General features: G+C 39.4%; 2 protein-coding genes across 2 annotated transcripts; one reads left to right on the forward strand and one right to left on the reverse strand.

The window, feature by feature from the left end:
- Positions 1–1290: 1290 nt before the first annotated feature.
- On the forward strand, positions 1291–17896 carry LOC134750659 (erythroid differentiation-related factor 1). The gene is made up of 15 exons (XM_063685884.1): positions 1291–1550; positions 2064–2248; positions 2815–2923; positions 4847–4984; positions 5753–5870; positions 6302–6994; positions 7477–7826; positions 8280–8408; positions 9055–9703; positions 10190–10348; positions 10955–11171; positions 14147–14318; positions 15018–15157; positions 16082–16239; positions 17292–17896. Exons 1-15 carry the CDS (start codon positions 1512–1514, stop codon positions 17672–17674), a joined length of 3639 nt encoding a protein of 1212 aa, XP_063541954.1. The 5' UTR covers positions 1291–1511; the 3' UTR covers positions 17675–17896.
- Positions 17897–19022: 1126 nt separating this feature from the next.
- LOC134750517 (facilitated trehalose transporter Tret1-2 homolog) lies at positions 19023–26042 on the reverse strand. The gene is made up of 9 exons (XM_063685707.1): positions 25886–26042; positions 24952–25154; positions 24260–24446; positions 23762–23883; positions 22914–23090; positions 22545–22637; positions 21611–21837; positions 21019–21171; positions 19023–20318 (listed from the first exon to the last, which is right to left on the reverse strand). Exons 1-9 carry the CDS (start codon positions 26034–26036, stop codon positions 20297–20299), a joined length of 1335 nt encoding a protein of 444 aa, XP_063541777.1. The 5' UTR covers positions 26037–26042; the 3' UTR covers positions 19023–20296.
- Positions 26043–26131: the final 89 nt, after the last annotated feature.

Genomic DNA, 26131 nt, shown 5'->3' on the forward strand with positions numbered 1-26131 from the left:
ACAAGGGAGCGTTTGAGCAGAGGTATTTGTGAGGGTATTTGATACCAAATTATAAATTGCTTTTTTAGGGTTCCGTACCTCAAAAGGAAAAAACGGAACCCTTATAGGATCACTCGTGCGTCTGTCTGTCTGTCCGTCTGTCACAGCCTATTTTCTTCGAAACTATAAGTTGAAATTTGGTATACATATGTAAGTTTGTGACCCAAAGACGGACATGTAACGCAAACAAATCAATTTTAAACATGGGGGCCACTTTTGGGGGGTAAATGAGAAAATTAAAAAATAAAGTTTTTCAAACTATATCGTCTTATATATCAAATGAAAGAGCTCATTGTGAGAATCTCAAATATATTTTTTTTACAATTTTAGGATAAACAATTTAGAAGTTATTCTAGAAAATAGGCAAAAAATGGCCATTCCCCCCCCCCCCCCCTTTTTCTCCGAAACTACTGGGTATAAAATTCTGAAAAAAATAAACAAAATAGATCTTTACCTATAGATTACAGGAAAACCTATTAGAAATTGCAGTCAAGCGTGAGTCGGACTTAATTACTTAGTTTTTGATCCGACCCCTACGGGTTTTTTAAAGTATTTCACACTCACGTTTCACATAAAAAATACATTGTTTAAATTGTGTAATATACGGGACCCTTGGAACGCGAGTCCGACTCGCACTTGGCCGGTTTTATGTACTTAATTTATCTAGTTTATCAAAGGACTGTCTCATTTCAAACAAACAGAGAGAATCATACTATCTTTGTCTTACACTAGTACTAGTACCCAAAAGAAAAGGATGAGTATAGTTCTTTTTTGTTCACTGACAATTTGATTTGACCAACTGTATTTTATCACACGATGAAAATTATAATTTTAGGTGTTTGGAACAGATCGAATAACTTTTCTTTATTTAATATCGTTGTTGTATATTATTGGGAAACGTATGTGAATGTGTATCCGAAATATGATACGGTCTTCTAAAACTTAACATGTTAGTTTCTTTACAGGTTTTGTTTTATCTGTACTAGAAATTATTTTTCTGATACCTATTCATATTTGCCTATTAATATTTGAAATGAAATAAAAAAATATACGCTTTCGAAGTATTATAAAAATTCTATAAACATTTACGTTCCTAAGGTTTATTTTTGCCTATTTATGATTAGCATACTTTGTAAACAAATAGACATGTCATATCAATATCAGCTGTCAAGTCAAATGTCACAGGACGTACCACGCGTTACCATGGGTTTCCATCATTTTCAGTGTATAACTTATCATACTATCCTTTTCTAATCAATACTTTGCGTATGAGACAAACTGAGGCTTCAAGTGAGTAAGGATGAGATATTTGACAAGCACCGCCGTAAAACGAGAAAAACATTTTGCGTGAAATTCCTTAAAACCCACATAAATTCCACTAAATATCATTTGTTTAGTCAAAGAAGATTTGACTAAAGTGGAATAGATAGTGTAATATTCTATTTGTGTATCGGCTATTCTACTAGCTGAAAATGGAAGAAGAAAATGAATATGAATATAAACGCACAAAGGTAAATACTGGTCAATTAACTAATGCCTAAATAAATTATTTTGTATTATTAGTGTCTGTTATTCTTTCGGAAAATGCGATCAAGATATATTTATGCGCTTTAAATATGGCCCAAGAACTACCAACATTTTCAAAAATCGAGCTAGAACATTCCATGAATGCTTTAAATTATGTATTGTTGAAAAAATTACTTCACAACGTCCAAACCTGAATGATTGTATGTATGTTTCTCTGTCTGTTTAATCTGCAGCCCAAACATCGTCACAGTTCATGTGTGAGGCACAATTTGAGATTCTGACATTGCTATTTAAATGCTCTTATGGTGGTAGTTTTCTTTACATTAATCCCTTGAGCCCCAGGACCTAAATTTGCCAGCGAAAAAACAACCTTGAGGTTTTTATTTTAGAATTAAATTTTGTCTGTCATTGCTGATCCGATATCACGTCCGTGGGACTCAACGGGTAAGAGGTAAGAACATTACTTTGAATTTGACTTTAAATTTGTGTTATCACAGGACCGCAGCCCTTCACCAGGCATCAAATCAACAGCGGTTGTCAAATATACAGCTTTCCCGAGCCCAGTGAGCTACGCTCGACTGCAGTGCAACACGGATTTGAACCTGCCTCCCTCCAACTGGGGGGCCGCTATAGATTCATATGGGCTGAAGCAGATATTGACAGGGAGTACTCCCCTGTCCAGGTGAGTTGATGTTTATTTTATTTATTTTTTATAACATTATAATTATAGCCTAATATAATTAAACCTTTTTATTAAAAAAAATACATTTATTTAGTACAATATTGTCTAAATTTTGTTTGTAAAACTTAAAATGAAAATTAAAGGATTTGTTACACTGGATCCAGTGTGGCAAATCCTTAACTGCACTGAAAGTAACTATCTTAGGTGCTAAACTGAAATGCAGTGAGGACCAGTGCCTAATTAGGTCAATGTCCAGTGTCCCACTTGTGAGACACAACAATCAGAATCTGAAATATCCCAGATCTGAAATAATGGTTTGATCGCACAAAACCCGAAATTGTGATGTGTCTGTACAGTGGCTTCAGTTTTAACAACATAAAAAAACCGGCCAAGTGCGAGTCGGACTCACACACCGTGGGTTTCGTACTTTTTAGTATTTGTTGTTATAGCGGCAACAAAACTTTAATTTGGTAGTTTTCGGATGGCTTTCCTCACCACATGTTGTTCTCTATAGAGTCATTCAATTGTATGCCATATGCACATAATAACACAGTGTTATTTGGCAGTTTTCGCATGGCGCACATGTTTCCCGACTGCGTTGGCGCTGTGGACGTGATCTCGGGCGCGGAGTGTATCAAGAAACTGTTGAAGTTGCCTTACCAGCCCAACGGGACCGTAAGTTACTTACTGCTTACTGCTAGCCTTTCTCCGCAGACGTCTTGTCTGGTTGCCCTTGGCATAGGCCTCTCCCATGTTCCTCCACGAGTCCCTGTCCAGAGCCTGTCTACTCCAGAAGGCTCTAGCCACCTGCCTGAGCAAGTAATATGTAAGTATTTATCTATACATTGTGCAACAAATTATTGGTGTAAGTAATGTATTGGTGTAAAAGGTGCGGGTACAGCTTTCTGGATTTATTATTATTATTATTCTCTTTATTTATTATTTTTCTTACGTTAGGTGTTTTATAATATGCATATAAAAGTAAAATATAAAAACACTTACAAAACAATACAAAATACATATAAACAAATTATAAAAAACCTAACCTAGGGTGGTTTATTATTATTATTATTATTTGTAATGCAGGCAGGCAGTTTAAACAACTGATAATGCCTGTATCCAGAGTCATAAACCAAGTTCTCAGTGTTGAGTAGAATTTGCTTTGTGCTTATCTAATTTATTCTTAAACTCATTGACACTTTGGGCCGCTACTACATCCCCTGGGAGTTTGTTCCAAGCGTTGACCGCTCTGTTGCTAAAGAAGTGTCTATGAGGATTATTGTAGGACCTGTGAGACACCAGCTTATACTGATGACCTCTCATACGGTTGTTACTATTGCGTAACGTATTGCTGTAGTTGGATTTAAGTTGGATATATTCTTTTTGTGCTTCCACATTGGTGTTATAAAGAGTTTATCACAATATGTAACAAAAGTTACGCATTGTTATCATAATATTGTCTTCGGTTACCGCGATAGTTACTCATGAAATAAAACTATGAAAACGGATTATATCGCGTATATTGAATTTATAATACATCCCGACGTTTCGAACTCTTTACAGCGTTCGTGGTCAACGGGTGTCACCCGTTATTTCATTGTTATCATGTTAACATTATACAATGTTATACAACAATTTGCAAAACTGTAACAAATTATAACTTTTGATGTAAAATGTTTTATAACATTATGAAACATGTTAGATGTTATAACTGTTATAAGCGCTCACACACTGAACACATGCGAAAACTTGTGTTTATTATTACATTTTTTCCTTCTTTGGCCTCAGAAAAGCGTTGTTACAATCTTTCGGGTTCCTCGTGAACACCGTGTATTGTTTTAGGCAAAGAGGATATAGTTAGATAGAGCAGTACTGTCATAGTAAATTTTGTAACCACTGTAAATTCACTGCCATCTATCGACATACTATTTTTTTTTTTTTTTTTTTTAATCTGGTTTTTATGGAGGCTTTGGACACTCTAGGTGAACATGTCAGCCTCATGGGTGCTATCATAGTTCCCTACTCAAGGGAGAGGTCAATAAAGTGGTAAACACTGATTGCTTTGTCCGATATAGGTTCTGCCAACCAACAATTGATCTGTACATTGTGCATGGAGCCCAGACTACCAAAAATTCTTTTTCTCAAGTCCGAATTCCGGACGCATTCCAACAACACGTGAGACAAGTCATCAGTCTTCTGACAGTTTGCACACAGTGGTGACGATTTAACACCCATCATGTACAGAAATTTGTTTGTAGGGATGTGTCCGGACCGGACTCGGAAAGCTGAGACTAACACTTTTCTAAACTAAAAATGAAGATTTATAAAAATACGTTAAAATGTATTTAAATACGGATAAATGTTTTTTTATTTGCATTAATTATTTTTATATGATTTTGACCCATGTTCTTTCACTGATATGCGTTAAAATTATAAATAACAAACGAAACCGTCAACGCCCTCTATACAAGAGTAGGCCAAAGCTAGTGGCGCCATCTGATCGAGAATCTAATTTTCGTGATTAGCGAAGCACGTGTTTTGTTTAGACTGTAATACTGTATCCATCTATTACGGAGTTGTATCTATCTTTGGTTCTAGGTAAGCATGATGGTGCACCGAGTGGAGAACACGCTTCTTCTGGACGATTTCGACGTGTATGACTACTTGATGAAGTCGGAATGGGGCTGGCTGAAGGAGTTCTTTTATGAGAACATATTGAAGACCATGTCGGAAAAGGTTCGTGAACACACACACACACACACACATTTTGAACACAATATTAAATCAAACTTACAAAAAAACCGGCCAAGTGCGAGTCGGACTCGCGCACCGAGGGTTCCGTACTTTTTAGTATTTGTTGTTATAGCGGCAACAGAAATACATCATCTGTGAAAATTTCAACTGTCTAGCTATCACGGTTCATGAGATACAGCCTGGTGACAGACAGACGGACAGCGGAGTCTTAATAATAGGGTCCCGTTTTTACCCTTTGGGTACGGAACCCTAAAAATCGTCGGGTAGTATTCATTTTGCTGGGACGTCAGTTAGCCGCGACCACGACCAGTGAAATCTGTGTCGAAACGTCGGTAAATAAAGGTAACAAAATAAATTCGCTATAGATCCGGTTGTAAGTGTGATTTAATACACTAGATATTGTACACGATTATAAAAGACATGATAATTTAGTTTAATTCATAAATACATTGCTTGAGGGGGATTTGAGATGATTTTGACAGCCGAACGTCAGCGAGTCCTACGACAGCGAGTGTCGAAAGTAACATTTCTTCTGATTTCTGACAGATCAGTATCATATCGGAAACAGATCGAATAACTAAAACTCGAATTGGCTTGCTATTCGCTTTGTAATAATTACGCGGTTATCACACCGGTACGGATTCCCACGTCGCTCCGTGTGTGAGCGAGACGGCGTAATGCACGTATATAGCGATGTCACGTTCGCACACCGACCCGCTCATTACATTAGTCATTATATTGTACTTTTAGGAGAGGATGAGCCTTACTCCTCCACCAACACACAACGCATTGCAGCTCACACATAAATTCCTATCACACAGTGTGTGTGTGCCTGAGGCCAAGGGGCCTACGCCGGGGCCTACTCCTGGTAAGATCTAGCTCTTAAACTAAACCGCATCAAAATCCGTTGCGTAGTTTTAAAGATCTAAGCATACATAGGGACAGACGGACAGACAGCGGAAAGCGACTTTCTTTTATACTATGTAGTGATGATATTGTACCCTGCATCGCGGTTGATTGTGATGATTCTACCCTGACATAATTTTAAGATCATCGTTAATCACAATATGACAATAAAGATTTCAATTTCAATGGAGAAGCGATCGTAATCGTCTTAAAGCTGTGTAAAGAAGATTTAAAAAAAAGATCTATTAAAAAAATATATATTAAATAATAGATTTAATAATAGATTTTATTTTATAGGATTTAAAAAGATCTATTATTTAAAGTCTTTGGCTATTATATTGACAGCTTAACTTAAGAGCTCTAAGTTATTATCAATAATCGATTTTTTTAAAGGACCCTACTTGCCCGAGTCAGAAAGATCCGATCCCCCCAACGAGCACCTCTACAACAGGAACGTCCTCTGGACCTTCGAGGACATCCAAATGCTCATCGGAAGCGACCTGCCCATCTTCGGAGACAAGGACCGACCTTGCGTCTCTCTCCGACTCAGGGACGCTAGGGAACCTATCAATGTTCTAACAGGAATAGACTACTGGCTTGATAATCTCATGTGTAATGTTCCTGAAGTCTTAATGTGCTATCACTTAGATGGTATAGTACAGAAATATGAACCGATGAAAACCGAAGACCTACCTAATATGGAGAACTCTAAATTTTCACCGAAAGTGGTGAGAAATGTCGCTCAAAATATACTTTCATTTTTGAAATATAATGCGACGAAAGCGGGACATACATATTGGTTATTTAAAGGTCCCCACGATGATGTTGTTAAACTGTATGACTTAACTTCCCTCTGTCCGGATAGTTTGGACAATCCTTTCACAACTCCGGTGGCTATGTTGCTATACAGGGTGGCAAGGAATATGAGATTGACGAACAGGTCGAGACATGTTAAGCAGTTGTTGGAGCAGGCGATAAACCTGTTGAAGGTGGAGAGGTATCCGCAGATAGTGGCGTCTTCGCATTATATGTTGGCGGATTTGTATGTGCCGGCGACGACCAATCCGGCTTGTCCGGATTTTAAAGGTTAGTTTTATTACTGTAGTCAAATAAGCCTTAATTGCTCTGACTATGCTAACTTTGCACAAACTTTGCTTCATATGCTATGCTAGACATACACTTAGGATGAAAACTACACTGATTTTTCAGTGACAAAGTGTGATATTCCCATATAACGAGTCATACGACACTTACACACTCTGTCTTTGCAAAGTCTGTCCAGTGAGTTAGCTTGGCCAAAATATAGGTACATTATAATTTTTGATAAACATAGATTGTATACATTCGATTTTCTACCTTAACTTAATAATTATATTACGAGTACCTATCATAATAATATTTATGTTAAGGAAGAAAATTAAATCGATTAAAACAGTTTATCTATCTCACTAGATGAAATATTTGTTTTAACATTGTTGTGTGTGTGTGTGTGTGTGTGTGTGTGTGTGTGTGTGTGCGCGTGCGTGCGTGCGTGCGTGCGTGTGTTAATGAGGTCTTGTTGATTTTAGATGAAAGCTCAGACTCGGAAAGCGAGGACCCCGATTTCGAACCAACCGAAGTCACATCAGAGCGAGACACAGATAGCGTAAAAGATGAGACAGAAACATTTAACGACGATATCGAAGACAACAGTGGCGGCAACGGTGACAGTGGTGATAAAAATGAAAGTGATGATAAAGTCAGTGATGATAAAGTCAGTGATGATAAAGTCAGTGTTGGTAAAGTCAGTGATGGTAAAGTCAGTGATGGTAAAAGTGAGTGTGGGGATGGTGATGGGGAGAAGGAGGAGAAATCTTTGGCGTTGCAGATGAGGGGGTTGGCGTTGAGAGATATTGGGGATAAGATGAAGAAAGAGGAAGTGAGTTGACTACCTTTTTAATTATTTTAGATCTCATAATGAGCCACTTAATAAGTGTCCCCTTACAATATTTCGCTAAACGTCTTTTAGTAAAACACCCCTTTTCAAAAAAGGTTATGTTAAAAAAACGCATGTCTTTTCGCGAAACATTAATTTAAAAGACCCTTAAGCATGATACCTAGAATAAATGTGACGTTTTCAACCAAAAGGTACCACATTGTCGCTTGTCAATAAGGTTGATTTCAAATTGAAGCTATATGGAAATAGCGTCTTATTGACAACCGACAATAAGTACCCCTTTGGTTGAGAATGGCACAAATGATTTTGTTGAACTCACTATATTAGCACTTATTTCACTAGGTAAAGTGGACCGAAAACCCTCGGAAGGGAATACCGGGCCGGCCCCTGATAATAATTATTAATGATGTTTAATTTTGTATTGTTTTGTCGTAGGATAACAAAAGTAAAGGTAACGAAGCCAAGGGTTTAGGAGTGGAGCCTCCCGATCGCTGTGGCCACGCGCTGAGACACGCACTCAAAGGGTTGCTAGCTCTACACAATGTTACCATAGACAAGTGCAAGGTAAGATAAAATGTGCCATTTTCAACCAAAAAGGTACTTATTGTCGCTTGTCAGTAAGGCGCTATTTCCATATAGATTCAATTTGAAATCTACCTTATCGACAAGCGACAATGTGGTACCTTTTGATTGAAAACGTCACAAATATTGTTTGTGGAAATCGTCATGGTAGTCGATTTCTAGGTTTTCACAGGTGACTACTTTGGAATCCAAGATGGCAGCTATGCATTTTTTGCGAAAGTCGCGATGATAGTGGATTTGGACGTTTTCAGAATTCCATTCATATATAGCGTGGGTTTTAATAATCCTTGTTAGAACAACAAGATCATAATAAAAATGGGTCTAAGGATGGTACATCACCTGTCCAATTTCTTGGTCCAATGCACGTCCAATGTCATTGCGTCTTACTCTCTCATTAAGCAAAATGTGAGACGCAATGACATTGGACCATAGGACAGATACCATCCTAAGCTTGGTTTAGAGTTTATTTTATCAAGCAAAATTCTGATGATGTAATTTTCTTACTCATTGCTAGTAAGGAAAATAAAAATAATTTATTAATGACTAACTAGGGAACAAATCAAATTATTTTATGAAATATTTTTTGATTAGTTTTTTTTTGTATTATTACTCGGATTACTTCCCACAGGATGAAGAAAGAGAAAGATTGAAAGAACAGATACTATTAGAAGAGCAGCATCCAAAAATGGCGAACCCCTACGAACCGATATCAATGAACTACGAACCGATTAAACAAATCAACAAAACCGACAAAGAACACAACTCACGAAGTCGAAGAAGAAAACGAGAAAAGAAAAACTCTAAAAGCGAATATTTAATAGAAGCAAACAGTAACATAGATAAAAATGCTATTTTAGTCAGAAAAGAGCAGAAAAAACTACCTTCTTACAGCGAAACTAATAGAGATGATAACTTCGCTTGGAAATTACATTTAAAAACTTTACTTTACGAAAAAATCTGCCTCGCATATGCTACATTAGCAGAATACAGCTACGCTCATGAGCAATATGGATTTTCATTGAAATACATAGATTTAGCTAGCAAATGTCAAAAGTTATTATCCAATATGATTATTAAAAGTAAGGTGGTTGATTCTAGTTGCCTTATAGGAAGGGTTGGGGATAATTTCTTCCAGTTAAGTAAGAATTGGCATAGTTTGGAACAGTTTAAGAAACAGTTTGAGACGGATCATGATATTGACAGTAAGATTAAGCTGGAGATTGAGAATGATCTGGTGGAGGAGATAGATGGCGTTTTGACGAATGAATTTGATTTAGGTAAGTTGATGAAGTTAGTACTATTACAAGCTTTTGTTTCTTGCAAATGTAGGGTCAGGTCTTGCTGGCTAAATTAGTCCCCCATCCCATTATTCGATTGAGCTAAAACTTCACATAACCTACATATGTAACTGAGGTGACAATGTAATATTATGGTACCATCGAGCCGATCTGATGATGGACATAGGAAGTGGCCATCTCCATCTCCCTGTGATAATTTAATAAAACAACGCAACCAAATTGTACATATATATATACCTAATAATGTTATATTTAATTTATAAGCTTTCGATACACGAATTATGACACGTTTATTTTATTTATTAACACAAACACATAAAAATTAAAAAACTTATAAATAAAAAAATTGGCCGCATTGCCCCGCTGGATAGCAATGCTAATCCGCGGGGCAAAATATTATTTGATCAAAATATACCTAATAGATTTTTATTTTAAATGATTTTAATTTTATTTTTCCGTTTTCAGACATATCGCTACCAAACAGCGAGCTGTCTTCGATGTTGGCGTGTTGCTCATACTATCGCCTCGCTTTAGCGGCGACAAGCGACAAACGAGCTGAGTTACAACGCCGATTAGCTTCTGTCACCAATGAGTTAGCTGTTCGATATATGAATGATGCTCATCGTAAGTTACCTACTTTTTGTTAATTACCTCGCATCTTGTAATGCCAGCCTCGTGTTGCTAAACGACCTCGCGTTGCTCGTTCGTTTAAATCAAACTGCCAGTGCCAGTTCCCTATTTCTCTAAGTTAGCTCTGAAACTTAGTCACCTCAGCGAAAACTTAGAAGACCAACAATAACAAACTCATTAGGTACTTGCGCCTAATTAGTCCCATCCAAACTGCAAGTACATATTTTTAATATGTATTTTTAATTATATAAGTATTATGAAATTTTTTATTTTTATTTTATTTATTTGGCTCACAAAACAAGTTACAGACAATTTCAGAAATTAATACAAATTATGAAAGTAGGCAAGCTTAAGAACCATCTTATCTTAGACGCAGGTACTTTTTATAATGTTGTCAGTGTGTCAGTAACGTCAGTATCTTTTAAACCTTTAACGGGTGGCGTTAGAAATGATGCAAAATTGAGCCCTATAACTTTTCAATAAATTTCAAAATCATAGCGGAAAATATATTCCCTCTGCCTAATAAAGTTTTTGAAAATATTGTGACTTACTTTACAAAATTACCCCAGTACACCTATTATTCTCAAAATTTATTTCCAGAAATCTACGGCAAATACAACGAAGAGGACCCCAAAGACCCAAAAGCCCAGCTCCTTCTCAAACAATTCAACACCTTATCTAAAAGATCGCTAGAATGTTTGGACGAGGCGTCTGCCATCTTTGAGGAAGTGAATGATGTACCAAATTTGGCGTTATTGTACTGTAATAAAGGACGATACTTGAGATTCAAGGCACATTGCGATCAGGGCAGTTTCGAGTAAGTATTTTGTTTCTTATGTATCACTTGGGTCGCGATTATGCTAAAACGCTCCTCACTTCGCTCATCGTCGCACCCATCCTTTGACGTAGCAATAGTATTCCCATATTCAATTCCATCTTTTCACCCCGTTAAGGGATGATTTCCTTAATAAAAACTATTCTATGCCCTTCCTCGGGACTCAATCTATCTCCACACCAAATTTCATCGAAATCAGTTCAGCGGTATAAGAGTAAAGAGGTAGCAGACAGACAGACGATCGAAACTCTAGCTAGAATGTTTGGCCGAGGCGTCTGCCATTTTGAGTAAGTTAATGATGTACCAAATTTGGCGTTATTGTACTGTAATAAAGGACGATACTTGAGATTCAAGGCACATTGCGATCAGGGCAGTTTTGAGTTAGTATTTTGTTTCTTATGTATCACTTGGGTCGCGGTTATGCTACAACGCTCCTCACTTCGCTCATCGTCGCACCTATCCTTTGACGTAGCAATAGTATTCCCATATTCAATTCCATCTTTTCACCCCGTTAAGGGATGATTTCCTTAATAAAAACTATTCTATGCCCTTCCCCGGGATTCAAACTATCTCCACACCAAATTTCATCAAAATCAGTTCAGCGGTATAAGAGTAAAGAGGTAACAGACAGACAGACGATCGAAACTAGCTAGAATGTTTGGACGAGGCGTCTGCCATCTTTGAGGAAGTTAATGATGTACCAAATTTGGCGTTATTGTACTGTAATAAAGGACGATACTTAAGATTCAAGGCACATTGCAATCAGGGCAGTTTCGAGTAAGTATTTTGTTTCTTATGTATCACTTGGGTCGCGGTTATGCTAAAACGCTCCTCACTTCGCTCATCGTCGCACCTATCCTTTGACGTAGCAATAGTATTCCCATATTCAATTCCATCTTTTCACCCCGTTAAGGGATGATTTCCTTAATAAAGACTATTCTATGCCCTTCCCCGGGATTCAAACTATCTCCACACCAAATTTCATCGAAATCAGTTCAGCGGTATAAGAGTAAAGAGGTAACAGACAGACAGACGATCGAAACTCTAGCTAGAATGTTTGGACGAGGCGTCTGCCATCTTTGAGGAAGTGAATGATGTACCAAATTTGGCGTTATTGTACTGTAATAAAGGACGATACTTGAGATTCAAGGCACATTGCGATCAGGGCAGTTTTGAGTAAGTATTTTGTTTCTTATGTATCACTTGGGTCGCGATTATGCTAAAACGCTCCTCACTTCGCTCATCGTCGCACCTATCCTTTGACGTAGCAATAGTATTCCCATATTCAATTCCATCTTTTTACCCCGTTAAGGGATGACTTCCTTAATAAAAACTATTCTATCCTCGGGACTCAATCTATCTCCACACCAAATTTCATCGAAATCAGTTCAGCGGTATAAGAGTAAAGAGGTAACAGACAGACAGACGATCGAAACTCTAGCTAGAATGTTTGGACGAGGCGTCTGCCATCTTTGAGTAAGTTAATGATGTACCAAATTTGGCGTTATTGTACTGTAATAAAGGACGATACTTGAGATTCAAGGCACATTGCGATCACGGCAGTTTCGAGTGAGTAAATATTGACTTATTTTTTACGATATCATTTTTTAGTTTTGATGGTTCCGTCGCGGCTCATCTAACGCGCTCCTCGCTTCGCTCATCGTCGCACCTACCCTTTGACTTTGGATTATTAGTTCTATATCCCACTTTGATAGCAAATCCCACCTGTTCACCCCCTTAAGGGATGATTTCCGTGATAAAAATTATCATATGTTATTAACAGATAGACAGACTGTCGAAACGAAAGTGTATTGAGTTATTTCTTATGGTGTTATCATCATATCATCATTCGTTTTGTGTTCACTAATCGTAGTGTTTGTTCATTTACCTAACACACTATATCTTCTTCTTCTTCTTATCAGCCTTCTATCGCCCACTGCTGAGCATAGGCCTCTCCTCGCGTACGCCACTTATCCCGGTCCTGAGCCAATCTCATCCAGAAGTGACCCGCAGTCTTCCGAATGTCGTCCACCCAACGAGCCAACGGACGCCAGGCACTCCTTTCGTCTGAAAGCGGCCACCATTCCGTTAGCATTTTGGCCCACCTGCCATCACTCTGTCTGTCACACACTATATAGTGTGTGTATAGTTGTATGGCTAAAAAATAAGTGTATTCCCGTTGCCAGGGAGATTTTGGGATTATACTGAATAACTTTTACTATGGGACCAACCCCGAAATCGCAAAAAAATTTTGGCTGTTTCATACATTTTGGCTGGTCAATTTTCTATGGGAGGGTAAAAATTTTTCGCGATTTCGTTAGACAATAGGTACTTTAAAATAGCAATACAACACAAACTAGATGCTAAACAGGATCCCCACTCAGCATAATGCCACAGCAAACCATGACGCTGATTTTCAGTGGGTACCTGACTTATAACTAAGCTACAACTAAACTAAAACTAAACGAGTGACAACACACACGTCAAGCGCAGATTACAGAATAGCGTCACAATAGTATAAAATAAACAATGCAATAATAAGAAACTATTTTTCACCTCAGCAGTTCGAACAAGCCTACTTTCGTCACTTCCTGGAGTGAGGAAAGTGCGACTTTCCTCACTCCAGGGAGTGAAACAAAGTAGCTTTTTAATTTAGTGAAGGCCATGAACTGCCACTTCATACTTTGAATACAATTTTTTTAATATTTTTTTTTTGTTTCTCTGAATTATTCTGTGTAATTCCACGTAATTCGAAATACATTTTAACCTTTAATATGTTCTCACTACTGAGGTGAAAAATTATGTGTGCAACACGAGAGAAAAGTTATTTTACATCTCGTGTTTTTGAGCCCCTGGCTACGCTCAAGACTCTTTCGCTTTCTCGGGACTCAAAATAAACACTCGCAAGAAAAACCAACTTTCCTCTCTTGTTGCACAAATAACTATTTCTGTTACAGTGAAAAGAAGCGTAAACTATACAACACAGCGGAAGAACTGTACCTCACTGCTCTGAAGTTAGTTGGAAGGGGTGACCCCGGCGGAGTGAGAGAATTAGTACAATGGGAGCTCTCCTGCCATCTGTACACCAGAGCCGTGCTCATGCAGGACTGCCCTGGAAGCAGGTCTAATGTGAGTATAGCTCTCTCGCTCATTTAAAGCTGCCTCTCTCTCTTAACTGAAGGACCCAGTATAACAGAACCATAATGATGCCCTGGTAGCAGAACGTATGTGTGATGATAATACACGTCAACCATCTTCGTTCACCTTTGAGCGTTTATCCTTATCCTCATCATCATCATAATTTTAAGAGCCTGGCTCTTGTCGGTGGAGTAGTCGCCATTACGGTCTTCTCTCTGCCATTGTTATGAGCTCCTAGGGGATATTACTGCAATGTTCTGCTACCATAGTGCAGCACTAATCTTTTTAGTAAACCATAGAGTAACTTATACATACTGTGCCTTTACCAGTTTTTTCACAAGTTTTCAGAGACAATAAAATATGACATTGATACATCAAGGCGTGTTTACAGAGGATCTACCGGGAAACGCGAATGCAAAATTTCGTTTTTTCCTTTTTATCGCTCGAATATGCAAGAGTGGCAGAGATGTTAGATAACGAAATTTCGATTTTCTAGTTTCGCGATAGACCCTCAAATTGTGGTAGTGGCGCACTTTACGCAGAGTTTCGCTTACTATTCCCTATCACGTTGACTTTCTCTTTAGCTTGGTCCAAGAACGCATGTCTCGGTCTTCCTCTGCCTTTCTATTTTTCTTTTCTCCCTTCAATTATAGACTTTATGTATTTTATCCTCATTAAACCTATTTTCAGGAGGTGTCAGAAGTTGCAGAGGCATTCAACCACGCCCTCAAATACTGCCAATTAACACCAGGGCCGAGGCAATACCTGTATCAGTTCCGAGCCGCCATGATACATCATCGTCTGGGCTCGCTGTACCATTCACAGTACAGGTAATCCCATCTAAAACATTTTCATGTAAAATGTTGCCAAGACGAAACCATAAGGCTCGCACTGTCAAAAAGTTATCAGATCTCTTGTAGAGCCAAGCTTCTAACTCTACAAGCCCTTACTTCACAAACTCTACACTTTAGTCAAAATATGTGGCTTGGCCGTTTCCCCATACAACATTCCACCCCCCTTTTCACCCCGTTAGGGGCTAAAAATTTCAAGTTTTTGAATTTTTCTGTTGTTTGTGTACTAAGACTATCTTACATACCAAATTTCAGCTTCCTAGGATTTAAGGAAGTATTCTAAAGGTTTTGATGATTATCAGTGAGTGAGTGACGAAATCGGTTTTTTTTTTAGATATGAACAAAATCTAAAGTATTGAAATTTTTTATACTTAATAAGCCCACTAATGACATATCTCGAGAATTTCGTTATCGGTCTTTGGCGTTGGACCTGCGTTGCCGATATATCCGTCATTGGCGTCCAAAAGGTTAAAAGGGATGTCTGCATCATGTGTGTCCTCAGTACTTATCGATATATTTAATCGTATAGCGTAGGTATACGAGTATGTACCCTATCTCACTTGTGATTGTGACGAAAGTGTTTGAAAGTATGTATACGACACCAAAGTTTGCGTGGCCCGCTACAACCGTCTAGTTTAGCTATGAAATCGTCATCTATACAGGATGGCAAAAAAATAAGTGCATTCCCGTTGCCAGGGAGGTTTTGGGATTATACTAAGCAACTTTTACTATGGGACCAACTCCAAAAATTTTTTCGCGATTTCGGAGTTGGTCCCATAGTAAAAGTTGCTCAGTATAATCCCAAAACCTCCCTGGCAACGGGAATGCACTTATTTTTTGTCACCGTGTATACATTTTCACAATTCGCATTATTTTAACACCTAACGTAGGTATTTTTTTCAGGATAACCTCCGAAGAAGGCCCAAAGCGTCGTGCCCTCCTCAACTCTGCTCGCACTAACTACATGTCGTGTACACACATGTTCGCGGCTTTAGAAGACGCCAGCATGTTTCTAACGGCGCGGTTGGAACATGTGGCTTTATGCGAATGTAGCGCTGCGGGTAAGCTTATAACAAAGAGGATATAATAGGATAGAGCGGTACTGTCATAGTAAATTTTGTAGCCACAGTAAATTCACTGCCATCTATCGACACACGATTAAAACTAAAAATGAAGATGTATAAAAATACCATAAAACATATTTATATATGGATAAATGTTTTTTATTTTATTTGCATTATTTATTTTTATATGATTTTGACCCATGTCCTTTCACTGATATGCGTTAAAATTGTTAAATAACAAACGAAACCGTCAACGCCATCTATTCGAGAGTAGGCCAAAGGTAGTGGCGCCATCTGATCGAGAAACAATTTTTTTTGATTATCGAGACACGTTTTTCGTTAGACTGTATACATCTGTTACGGAGTTATATCTATCTTTGCTAATAGTAACTTTTACGTAAAAGTAGGTATAAAATAAACCAAATCCTGTTAGCAATCAAAGCGAGTTCAAAATATCGTGGAGAGGGAAAGATAAAGAGAGGCTAAATTGCCTAAATCTACCAAACGCAACTAGAAGCATACTCACCAAAGATAATTTAGTATAGAGGCGTATTGTCAAAGTAAATTTTGTAGTCACAGTAAATTTACTGCCATCTTTCGGCACAGGATTAAAACTTTTAGAACGGTTTTGACTTTGATCTATGTTCTTTCACTGATATGTGTTAAAATTGTTAATATCAAACGGCGTCGCCATCTACACTAGTATAGGCCAAAGGTATGGCGCCATCTATTCGAGTATAATTTTTTTTACGGAGGATATATCTTTGCTCTAGTTAATTACTTACCTAATGATCCTGTTTTTGTACTCATTCGTTTTGTAATGCAGAAAGTAATAGTAGAAATGAGCGGCAAATTTAAAAAATGTAGGGGCGAAGGGTTATCGTCCCACAGAAAATTTGAATTTCGCGCCTTTTTCTACTAACAAACTTGTTTGACCGGCCATAATAAGTAAATAATAATATAAAATAAAAGTTCTTTATTTAGATAACGAAGATCCACATTTTGTTAGTTACATATTTTATGTAAAACCATATTTTTATTTATTTCAGTATCACCCAACCTCAAACTGAAGTCCCTACAAACGGCAATCGAGCTCCTCCGCCAGAGCCACTCCATCATGCAACTCCTCAAACACCGAGACCCCGAGGACCTCAAGGACACCCCCAAATCAGAAGACCACGACGAGAAAACCATGAAAAACGAACATAGCTTACTCTCACTTTTTGAAAACAGACTACATTACATCCTCAAAAGCATCATACAATATTGCAGGTCAAAGTCTAACAAAGATTATGAAAAAATGACTGATATGTATAAAAGACTGTATTCGGCTAGCTTGAAAATTAAAAAAGATGATGATATCAGAATATATGCTGGGAGTATATGTAATGTTTTGGAAGCTATGGATGATATTAGTAAGGAATTTGAGTAATCGCACTTAAAATATCGTGAGACATATTTCAAAATATTTATCAGTACGGTTTTTACTCACTATTATTTTTAGTCGCTTTTGGCGACATGTTTCGGATTCTTTGGGAATCCATCCTCAGGCGCTCGTGGAGTCGTCAAGTGAAGGTCTCCATCTGCGGACTGCCCCGCGCCCCCCCGCCCCCGCCCCCGCCCCATCAGCGCGTGCGCAACTAGCGACGAGGCGGGCGGCGCGGGCAGTGCACGACGTACAACCGCCGCGGACACGAGCGCCTGAGGATGGATTCCCAAAGAATCCGAAACATGTCGCCAAAAGCGACTAAAAATAATAGTGAGTAAAAACCGTACTGATAAATATTTAGGAATTTGAGTAGTTTGGTAGAGGTCTCTATTGTTTCTCATATAGTCTCAAGTCATAATGTATTGTAAATTGAGAAAGGTATGTTGATATAGTTTGGACACGTGGAAAGAATGAGTGAAAGCAGGCTAACAAAGAGTGTATAAGGGAGAGGTAGAAACGGGAGTTGGAAGGGGCAGACCTCGGCGGACTTTCTCTGATCAGATCGGGGAAATCCTGAAGAAAGGCCAGGTCAAGAGCACCCTAAACCGGCAAACGTGTATGAGGAATGTTATGAAAGTGAAGGAAGCGAAAGAGGTATGTCAGGATCGTAGCAAGTGGAAATCCGTGGTTTCTGCCTACCCCTCCGGGAAATAGGCGTGATTATATGTATGTATGTATAATGTATTTGTGTGATTGTCCTCATTTTCGTTAATCATAATTTGATTTTTCTCAGAATCGCGTAATTTTTTAGGATTGCCATAAAAAAAACCTAACCTAACCTATCTAAAGGATAACCTTACGAAAATCAAAAAAATGTTAACGGTTTCAGAATTATGACTAACGATAATCTGACAATCATTATGACTCAATAATTATGTCAAACAACGGGATCCCGTTTGGTAGGTTATGAGAAATGTAGGTTTAAAAAATACATGAAAATTGTGAAATTATATTTTGTTTTATTTCATGATTCTTATAAACTAGTTATTCTTATAAACAAACAATTATAAAAATATTTTTCTTCAACTTAAGTAAAATTATAACAATAGTAAGTCAAAAACTCGAAAATAATTTAATTCAAATATAAAACTATGTACAAAAATGGACTTCGGCTTAAAACCGTCGATTTAGAACTAGATCTTAACTTATTATTAAAAATGCACTTAAAAAGAGGTATGACAGCAAAGATAATTTAGTACTAGCTTTTGCCCGCGACTTCGTCTGCGTGGAGTTAGTAATTTGGGTATACAAACTCCCCCCCCCCCCCCCCTTTTCACTCCCAGGCCTATCGTATTGATATTGAGCGAGCGTCAGTTGACGTCTTTGGCAGCCAAAGGGTTCCTAGATAGTTCCTAGCGTTATTACATTATTACAACTCTATACACTGCTAATTCTTAAAATAGAACAGACTTCATTATGAAGTTTGTAGAATAGGGAATATTATTGTAATGTTCTGCCGCCAGAGTGCAGCACTAGTGCACATACTAAATCATAGACTAACTTATACATACTATGCCTAAAAATGTTTTTTCTACTCGTCGAGTATAATCTGTGTACGACTTCACATGCAACACTACAACCTTACTCTTTTCAACGTTGGATAGTCTTTGGCACTTCCGACTCAAGCATAAGAATTTTATCGATACGGTTTAGTCAATTATAAAAAATTTAAAAATAGAACTTCATACATTTCAGTAAAATATTTCTTGTTTAAGGAGACTCAATTCAATGCAAATTAGTCTACTTAAACACGCTGCTGCGTCGTATCTGCTTTGTGATTGGTTGGCCAACAATTGCTTCATAAGTCATAAACGCGCATGTGACACCCTTCATATAGCAACATCCATATCCTACGAAAACCGCTTAGCGTTGCTTGTTAGCCTCCATAGGCTACGGTGGCCAAAATCGAGAAAAAAACTGTCTTAAAATTGAATTTAGCGCGGAGCAGGTACCAGGGCCTCATGAGTTACGAGGAGGTGTCGTTGACCAACCCGCCGGGGGCGCCGGGCCCGGCGGCCGGGGCGCGTGCGAGTATGAAGGTATCGCGGGCTGCGGCAGCTCGCGTATCTTAGCTGTATACTTTTGGTTTGTTAAGTTTGTTTACAAGTATATGATTCTACTAGTTGAAAGTATTATTTTTTTGTCTCGTAGAAAAAGTATTGTATACAATAGTGATATAATCAAGCTTTTCAATCTCGTACCTCGTACTCAGCAAGCTTCGTTGCTTAAACACGGTACTCGACTGAAAAGCACTCTATTATATCACGATTGTATAAAATACTATTTTGACAAGTTTTCACTATGACATTGATGCATCAAGGCGGGTTTGTTTACAGGTGTCCAACCGCGAAACGCGATTATCGAAATTTCGTTATCTGCCTCTCTATCGATCGAATATGCAAGAGTGATAGAGAGGCAGAAACCGAACTTTCGATTTACGTGTTTCGCGGAAGGCCCTGTGGTTGTGCTAGTGACGCCCTCTTTAGTTTTGTTTTGCGTAATATTCCCTATTAACATTGCAGTCTGTTACATGTTTGTGCTGTAGGAATGTTGCTCGGTGAACGATTATGCCTTTCCATTTGATTTTCTGTAACAAACATGTTTTTTTTTTAAATCTAATATATGTCAACACCTGACATCGGATTAGTCATTAGGGGCGACATTGAATGTTAGGCAGGGAGTTCCTGTATCGATAAAATCAATTATCGATGATTTTCCCATAATAATACTAGTAATTACTCCCAGCTTTGTTTGGAAGTGTTTTTTTATAAGTAAGTATAAAAGTGGGGACAGTGATTAGGTACACAAAATTATACCTATTACATATCTAGTAGTTTCCACACGGAGAACAGAAGAATGCTTTGCTGCCTACATCAAATTATCGCCAGCATATGCATCATGAAATAGTTAAATTATTCATTCTTTATATAATAAAATAGCGTAGCAAAAAAGAAATAGCATAATGAGATGGCTATTCGAAAAGCAATGTTTGAAAAAAAAAAATAATCAGTGAAATTTTAGATCTTAAAAAAAGAATTACGCTGGACTTTTGTCAGGATATTCCATATTTTCATATGGTAACTCCAAGTAACTCTATACATCATAGGCCTGTTAATTACATACTTTTATTTAAATAACTATAGTCGGGCAAGCCAGGTTTGTCAGTAGAAAAAGGCAGGAAATTTGAGAAACGTAGGAGCGAAGGATCGATCTCCCGTACAAATTTTGAATTTCGCGCCCTTTTCTACTGACGGACTTTGTTTGCCAAACTATAATTATGTACTCACTTCCCAGCCAGTATCTCCTGGATCTCCGAGAAGCTCTTGCCCTTGGTCTCGGGCAAGCAGAACAGCACGAAGAAGAAGGCCGCCACGCAGCAGCCGCCGAAGATCCAGAAAGCCACGTACATGCCCAGCGCGTCCGAGACTGGACCGAAGTATCTGGAGACAAGGGTGTCAGGTAAACCAAAGATTCAGCATGAGACGCGGTGACAAGCTCGTAAAGCACTAGGGGGTGATGACTTGTTCTTTGGCGAACTGAATTATCTTCCTCGCGTTGTCTTGGCTTTTGCCACGGCTCATGGGAGCCGCTTGGCAACTAATCCCGAGAATTGGCATAGGCACTAGATTTTACGAAAGCGACTGCCGTCTGACCTTCCAACCCAGAGGGTATAAGACCTGGACCTTATTAGTTCGGTTTCCTTACGATGTTTTACTTCACCGAACTAACCCCAAGACGTAGGTACTGGTTTTACAGAGACCACCAAGAGGTACGTGGAATGGAGAAAAACTAATCAGTTTGATTCCAATTAAGTTAAGATGTTTTCTTCGGCGAAGAGTTGCTGGTAAATATCAAATGAAATGTTGCTTCGTAACTTACCCAGTGACAAAGAAGACCAGAATCCAACAGAAAGCTGTGCAAATAGGCGCCGCGACGGCTTTGACTTCAATGGGGAAAACTTCTGACATGACCGCCCACGGTACTGGCCCGAGCCCCGTGCAGCATGACGCCATGAACAGCATCAGCGACGCGATGGGCAAGAAGCCAATGGAATCCACTACTGGACTGTTTTGTTCTTTCAGCAGGAAGAATAGGCCGAGGCACGCCTGGAAGTTTCAAAGGGTAATTGTATTGTAAAGCCCGCTCCACACTCGTGCGCGAATCGCGGCGCGAACGCGAGTGTTGAGCGGGCGTCGCAGATCTGCGAAATCGACTCCAGACTCGCGTTCGCGGCTTCGCGCACGAGTTTAAGTTTAAGTTTAAGTAAAAAGTAACAGACTTCGTGAGTCCAAGCCAGGAATCGACTGCGGCTCTGACCCTTAACCCTTTTTAGGGCAAAACAAGATAGTATAAGGAAAAAGTGACCGCCCTATAAGGTAATTTTTTTTTGCAATTTTTCCTTCAGCAGAATTTGTAGAACTATAAGGTGGCAATGATGCTAGAAGTATTGAGGATTTCTTATAATCTGGTCAATGCTTGAAACATTATCTTTAGCTAGGCTAGGTACATATTATGACTTAAAGTCACATATTTTGTCCTTAAGCCCGCTCCAGCGCGCGCTCGCGAACGCGAGTGTGGAGTCGATTTCGCTGATTAGCGACTTAGATTCCACACTCGCGTTCGCTTTGAGCCGCGATTCGCGCACGAGTGTGGAGGGACCTTTAAATTAGGTATTATCACAATGCAAAGAATGTTTAAAAACTACCACCGATTCGTCAAGAACATAAAACCTCCCTCTCTACAGATTACTAGTTTTTGGTTTTTCGAAAATATTTTGTTTTTTTTTGACCGCTGGTTTTTAATAAAAACTTACCAAGGCAATAGTTGTGCCGCACGAAGAGGAAAGCAACAGCGCCTTACGACCCCACCTGTCCACCACAAAAGGCGTCACGCACGACGCAAACATCTGTCAAACAAGATTTTAATCAGTATACTCGGTACAGTAAATATCTGAACGGAAATTTTGTACGGAGATAGTTGGAGGCCTGGAGAAAGACATGGGATAATTTTTTTATCATTCATCATTCCGCAGTCGATGTTGCGGACAAAAGCTAGTAGGTACATAAGGTGGTAGGTCCATTTGAATGATTTACAGCTACATGTAATGAACATGATTACAATTATGGAATAAATGAAATGAAATGTAATGTTGGCCACACGTCTTTGCAAAATCACTACAAACCTGCACAACTCCCACAATGATAGAAGCTACAGATGAGTCCAGGTTAGCGCCAGCAGCCTCAAAGATGGTGTTCATGTAGAAATTCACCGCATTGATGCCGCAGAACTGCTGGAAGAAGATCAGCGCGTTGGAGATATAGAACGCCTTGAAGTTGCTGCCACGGAACACGTCAGCAATCTGAAATACATAAAATCAAATCAAAATCAAATTAGTATAAAAAGTAATCGGTAGATGGAGGTTGTTGAAAATCGTCCTATTGGATCAAATCTTGCAATTGAAGCAAATCTGAAAGGTGAAAAATCTTGAGCTCGTGGTTGCAATTCTCAGGAGGATACGACCATTAGGAAGAAGTGCTTGCCGTACTCAAGTTATGGACTTGGTGTGAACGTAGCCACGTCGGCCATAATGTCAATTCTGACCTCAATCTTAAGTTCGACCGCGGACTTGAAAAAGGGTAAATTGTCTAAAGCATAATCCTTCTGTAGCCGTCTTGGACATAGAAGCAGCAACGTTAACGCAGCTCGGTCTCCACACAGACGCGGGTTTAGCCGCGATGGAAATTATAGGTAAGTATTTTATTAGATCTGTCAGTTATTCGGCCACACGGTCATAAGGAAGCCAGATACTCGGAAAAGCTCACTGTAGTCGGCCACAAGGATGAAAATACGAGATGTCGAATTTCGCTAACCGGTTATCACGATGCCATGAAAGATGCTTCTTATAACCTGAAATTGGAATGGAGTGGAAAACAAGAAATTGTGGAAATGTATCTAAGCAGTCTTTGAAATAGAGGCAGCAACATACAGACTCATATGTCGCTTAGGTAACTTGCCAAAAGCATAACCTACCGTGGCGGTCTTTGACATGGAAGCAGCGACGTCAGTGGCCATAATGTCGAGTTCGGCCTCCACGCCGGCGCGGGTCTGCCCGCGGAGCGCCATCAGGCATTTGGCGGCGGACTCACGGTCATCTGCAATGTGAAGAGCATAGCTAATATATTGGTATACGCAACAGATGATACGTGGATGGATACAAACAGTTCCTTCTAAGTTTTTGTTTCTCTCCTTTTAAAAACCGTAAGCTGCTGCACTACTTACGCCGGCTTTAAAAGAAATTGTACACCCTTTTCTCAAAAAAGTTAAAGAACTACTCGTAGGTATATTATCGGAAGAATTAGAGGTAGTTCCACGGTGCAGGAAAAATCTCAGTATTTAAGAAAAGTTCAGGTCACGCAAAGATTCGGACTGTGTGGTATCACCAAATATGATAAGTCCAACGTCTTTCTTGGATATTTAAGAAGTAAGCATGAAAAGCGGAGCCCAAAACCATAATCACAGAAAACTTACTTTTAGTGAGATGGTAAAAGGGTGTCTCAGGCATGAAGAAGAATATCACATTGAAGGCCACGAGCATGGCCAGCCCCACGTAGGCGACGGTGAGGTACGAGGAGTAGGGCCCGATAGAGTACATCGATAGGACGCCCAGGGTGATGGACGCTTGGATATATGAGCCGAGGGCACCACGCCATTCATTCTGAAACACAAAAACATGGATGATTGTAATGACTTCAAATTTTAAAGAATTTGAGCGCTGGTGGCCTAGGTAACGGTAAGGGATGCGTTTTTCAAACCGCTTGTTTGAATTTTGGCTCGGAGAACATCCAACAATCAACAGCCTACAATCCTACATACATGATCAGCCAAGGGCACGATGGTGCAAATGATGCCCCATTTGTTCACATATTAACTCAATTACTTACAGTGGCAATTACCACACTGTACCTATACACAGCCGTTAATCATACCTATGCCCGTCTGCCAGATAATACAGCCGACGTATATGTATGACATGTACGACAAAAAAACTTCGGAGGCAGTTCACAAGATTCTCACCATGGCAATCTCCGCACTGTAGGTACATAGGCACGGCCGTGAACAGCATGCCTATGCCCGTCCCCCTGCAGAGTATACGGCCGACGTCCTTATATGTAGAACATGGACGACAATAACACCGTGGAGGCAGTTCTAAAGTTTCTCACCGTAGCAATCTCTGCACTGTACATAGGCACAGCCGTGAACAGCATGCCTATGCCTGTACCCCAGAGGATGCGGCCGACGTATATGTAGTAAACTGTGGGAGATGCGGCCACGAACACCCAGCCCGCGAGAAGGGGCACGGTGGCGCAGATGATGGCCGATTTACGCCCGATGCGGGCGGCAATTGGACCAGCTATGATTGCACCTGGAAGATAAATATATCTCTAAAAAACTGATTTCACAAAACAGAGTTGACAGATAAACAGAGGACGCTTAAATAAAATTATGACTTTAAGACAAGCCGATTACACACGAACACATGCTCACTTATTGGGTTTGAGCCATTCCCCGTTTAACCCTCTAGTTTGAATGTGTGCGAGTCCTGTTAAACCTATATTTGATTTTGATATGATTGATATTAGGCCCGATTACAAAAAAAATATTAAACAACCTTGTTTGGCACTCCGTTTCGCTTGTCTAAGACACTTTTACTATTTGGTTCCCGCCAGCGAGTCTCTCAGCCTTCGGCTCTACGCGGAACTCCGCCTTCGGCCTACGGAAGCCACGACGCTACTTCGCTTATTAGTACACTTAATTTGGAAGAACACTTGGTGGCACTGCACTCCCGCAGCTCGGCCTTAGGCCTCGCGTGCTTTGGCGAACCTATGGCACGCTCCGCGTCTTCGGCCCTACGTGGAACTCGGCCCTCGGCCTTCGGCCCGCCTGTTCGCTTGTTGTTAGTGTTAGTTCTCAAAAGGGTAAAAGTAATACAGTTGTACTTCTGCTTAGCACTGCACTCCCGCAGCTCGGCCGTTCCGTGTGATTTTTTTATGACATTACCTCTTGATTAAAACGTGTAAATGTGTATAGTTAGAATGAAAACTACAGATTTGCGTTAGCCCCCTATTATTATTTTTATTCTGGATCTTTGCTTACCAATGATAGCACCAATGGACAGAACGGAGCCAATCCACGCCTCCTCGGCCACAGTGATGGGCCTTGGCAGAGGTGTGTCCGTCATGTTCGCGTCCGTAAGCTTGAGGGTCACTGGCGACGTCCAGCCCATGGAGAACCCTCCGCAAGCCATGGCTATGTTAGCTGTGAAGATAATTTGTGATTATTAGAAATGAGATTTAAATTCAAAAATTATAATGGTTCTAACTGTCATAGAACTGAAAACGG

This window comes from Cydia strobilella, chromosome 20 (assembly GCF_947568885.1).
Source record: "Cydia strobilella chromosome 20, ilCydStro3.1, whole genome shotgun sequence".
NCBI classification, from domain to species: domain Eukaryota; kingdom Metazoa; phylum Arthropoda; class Insecta; order Lepidoptera; family Tortricidae; genus Cydia; species Cydia strobilella.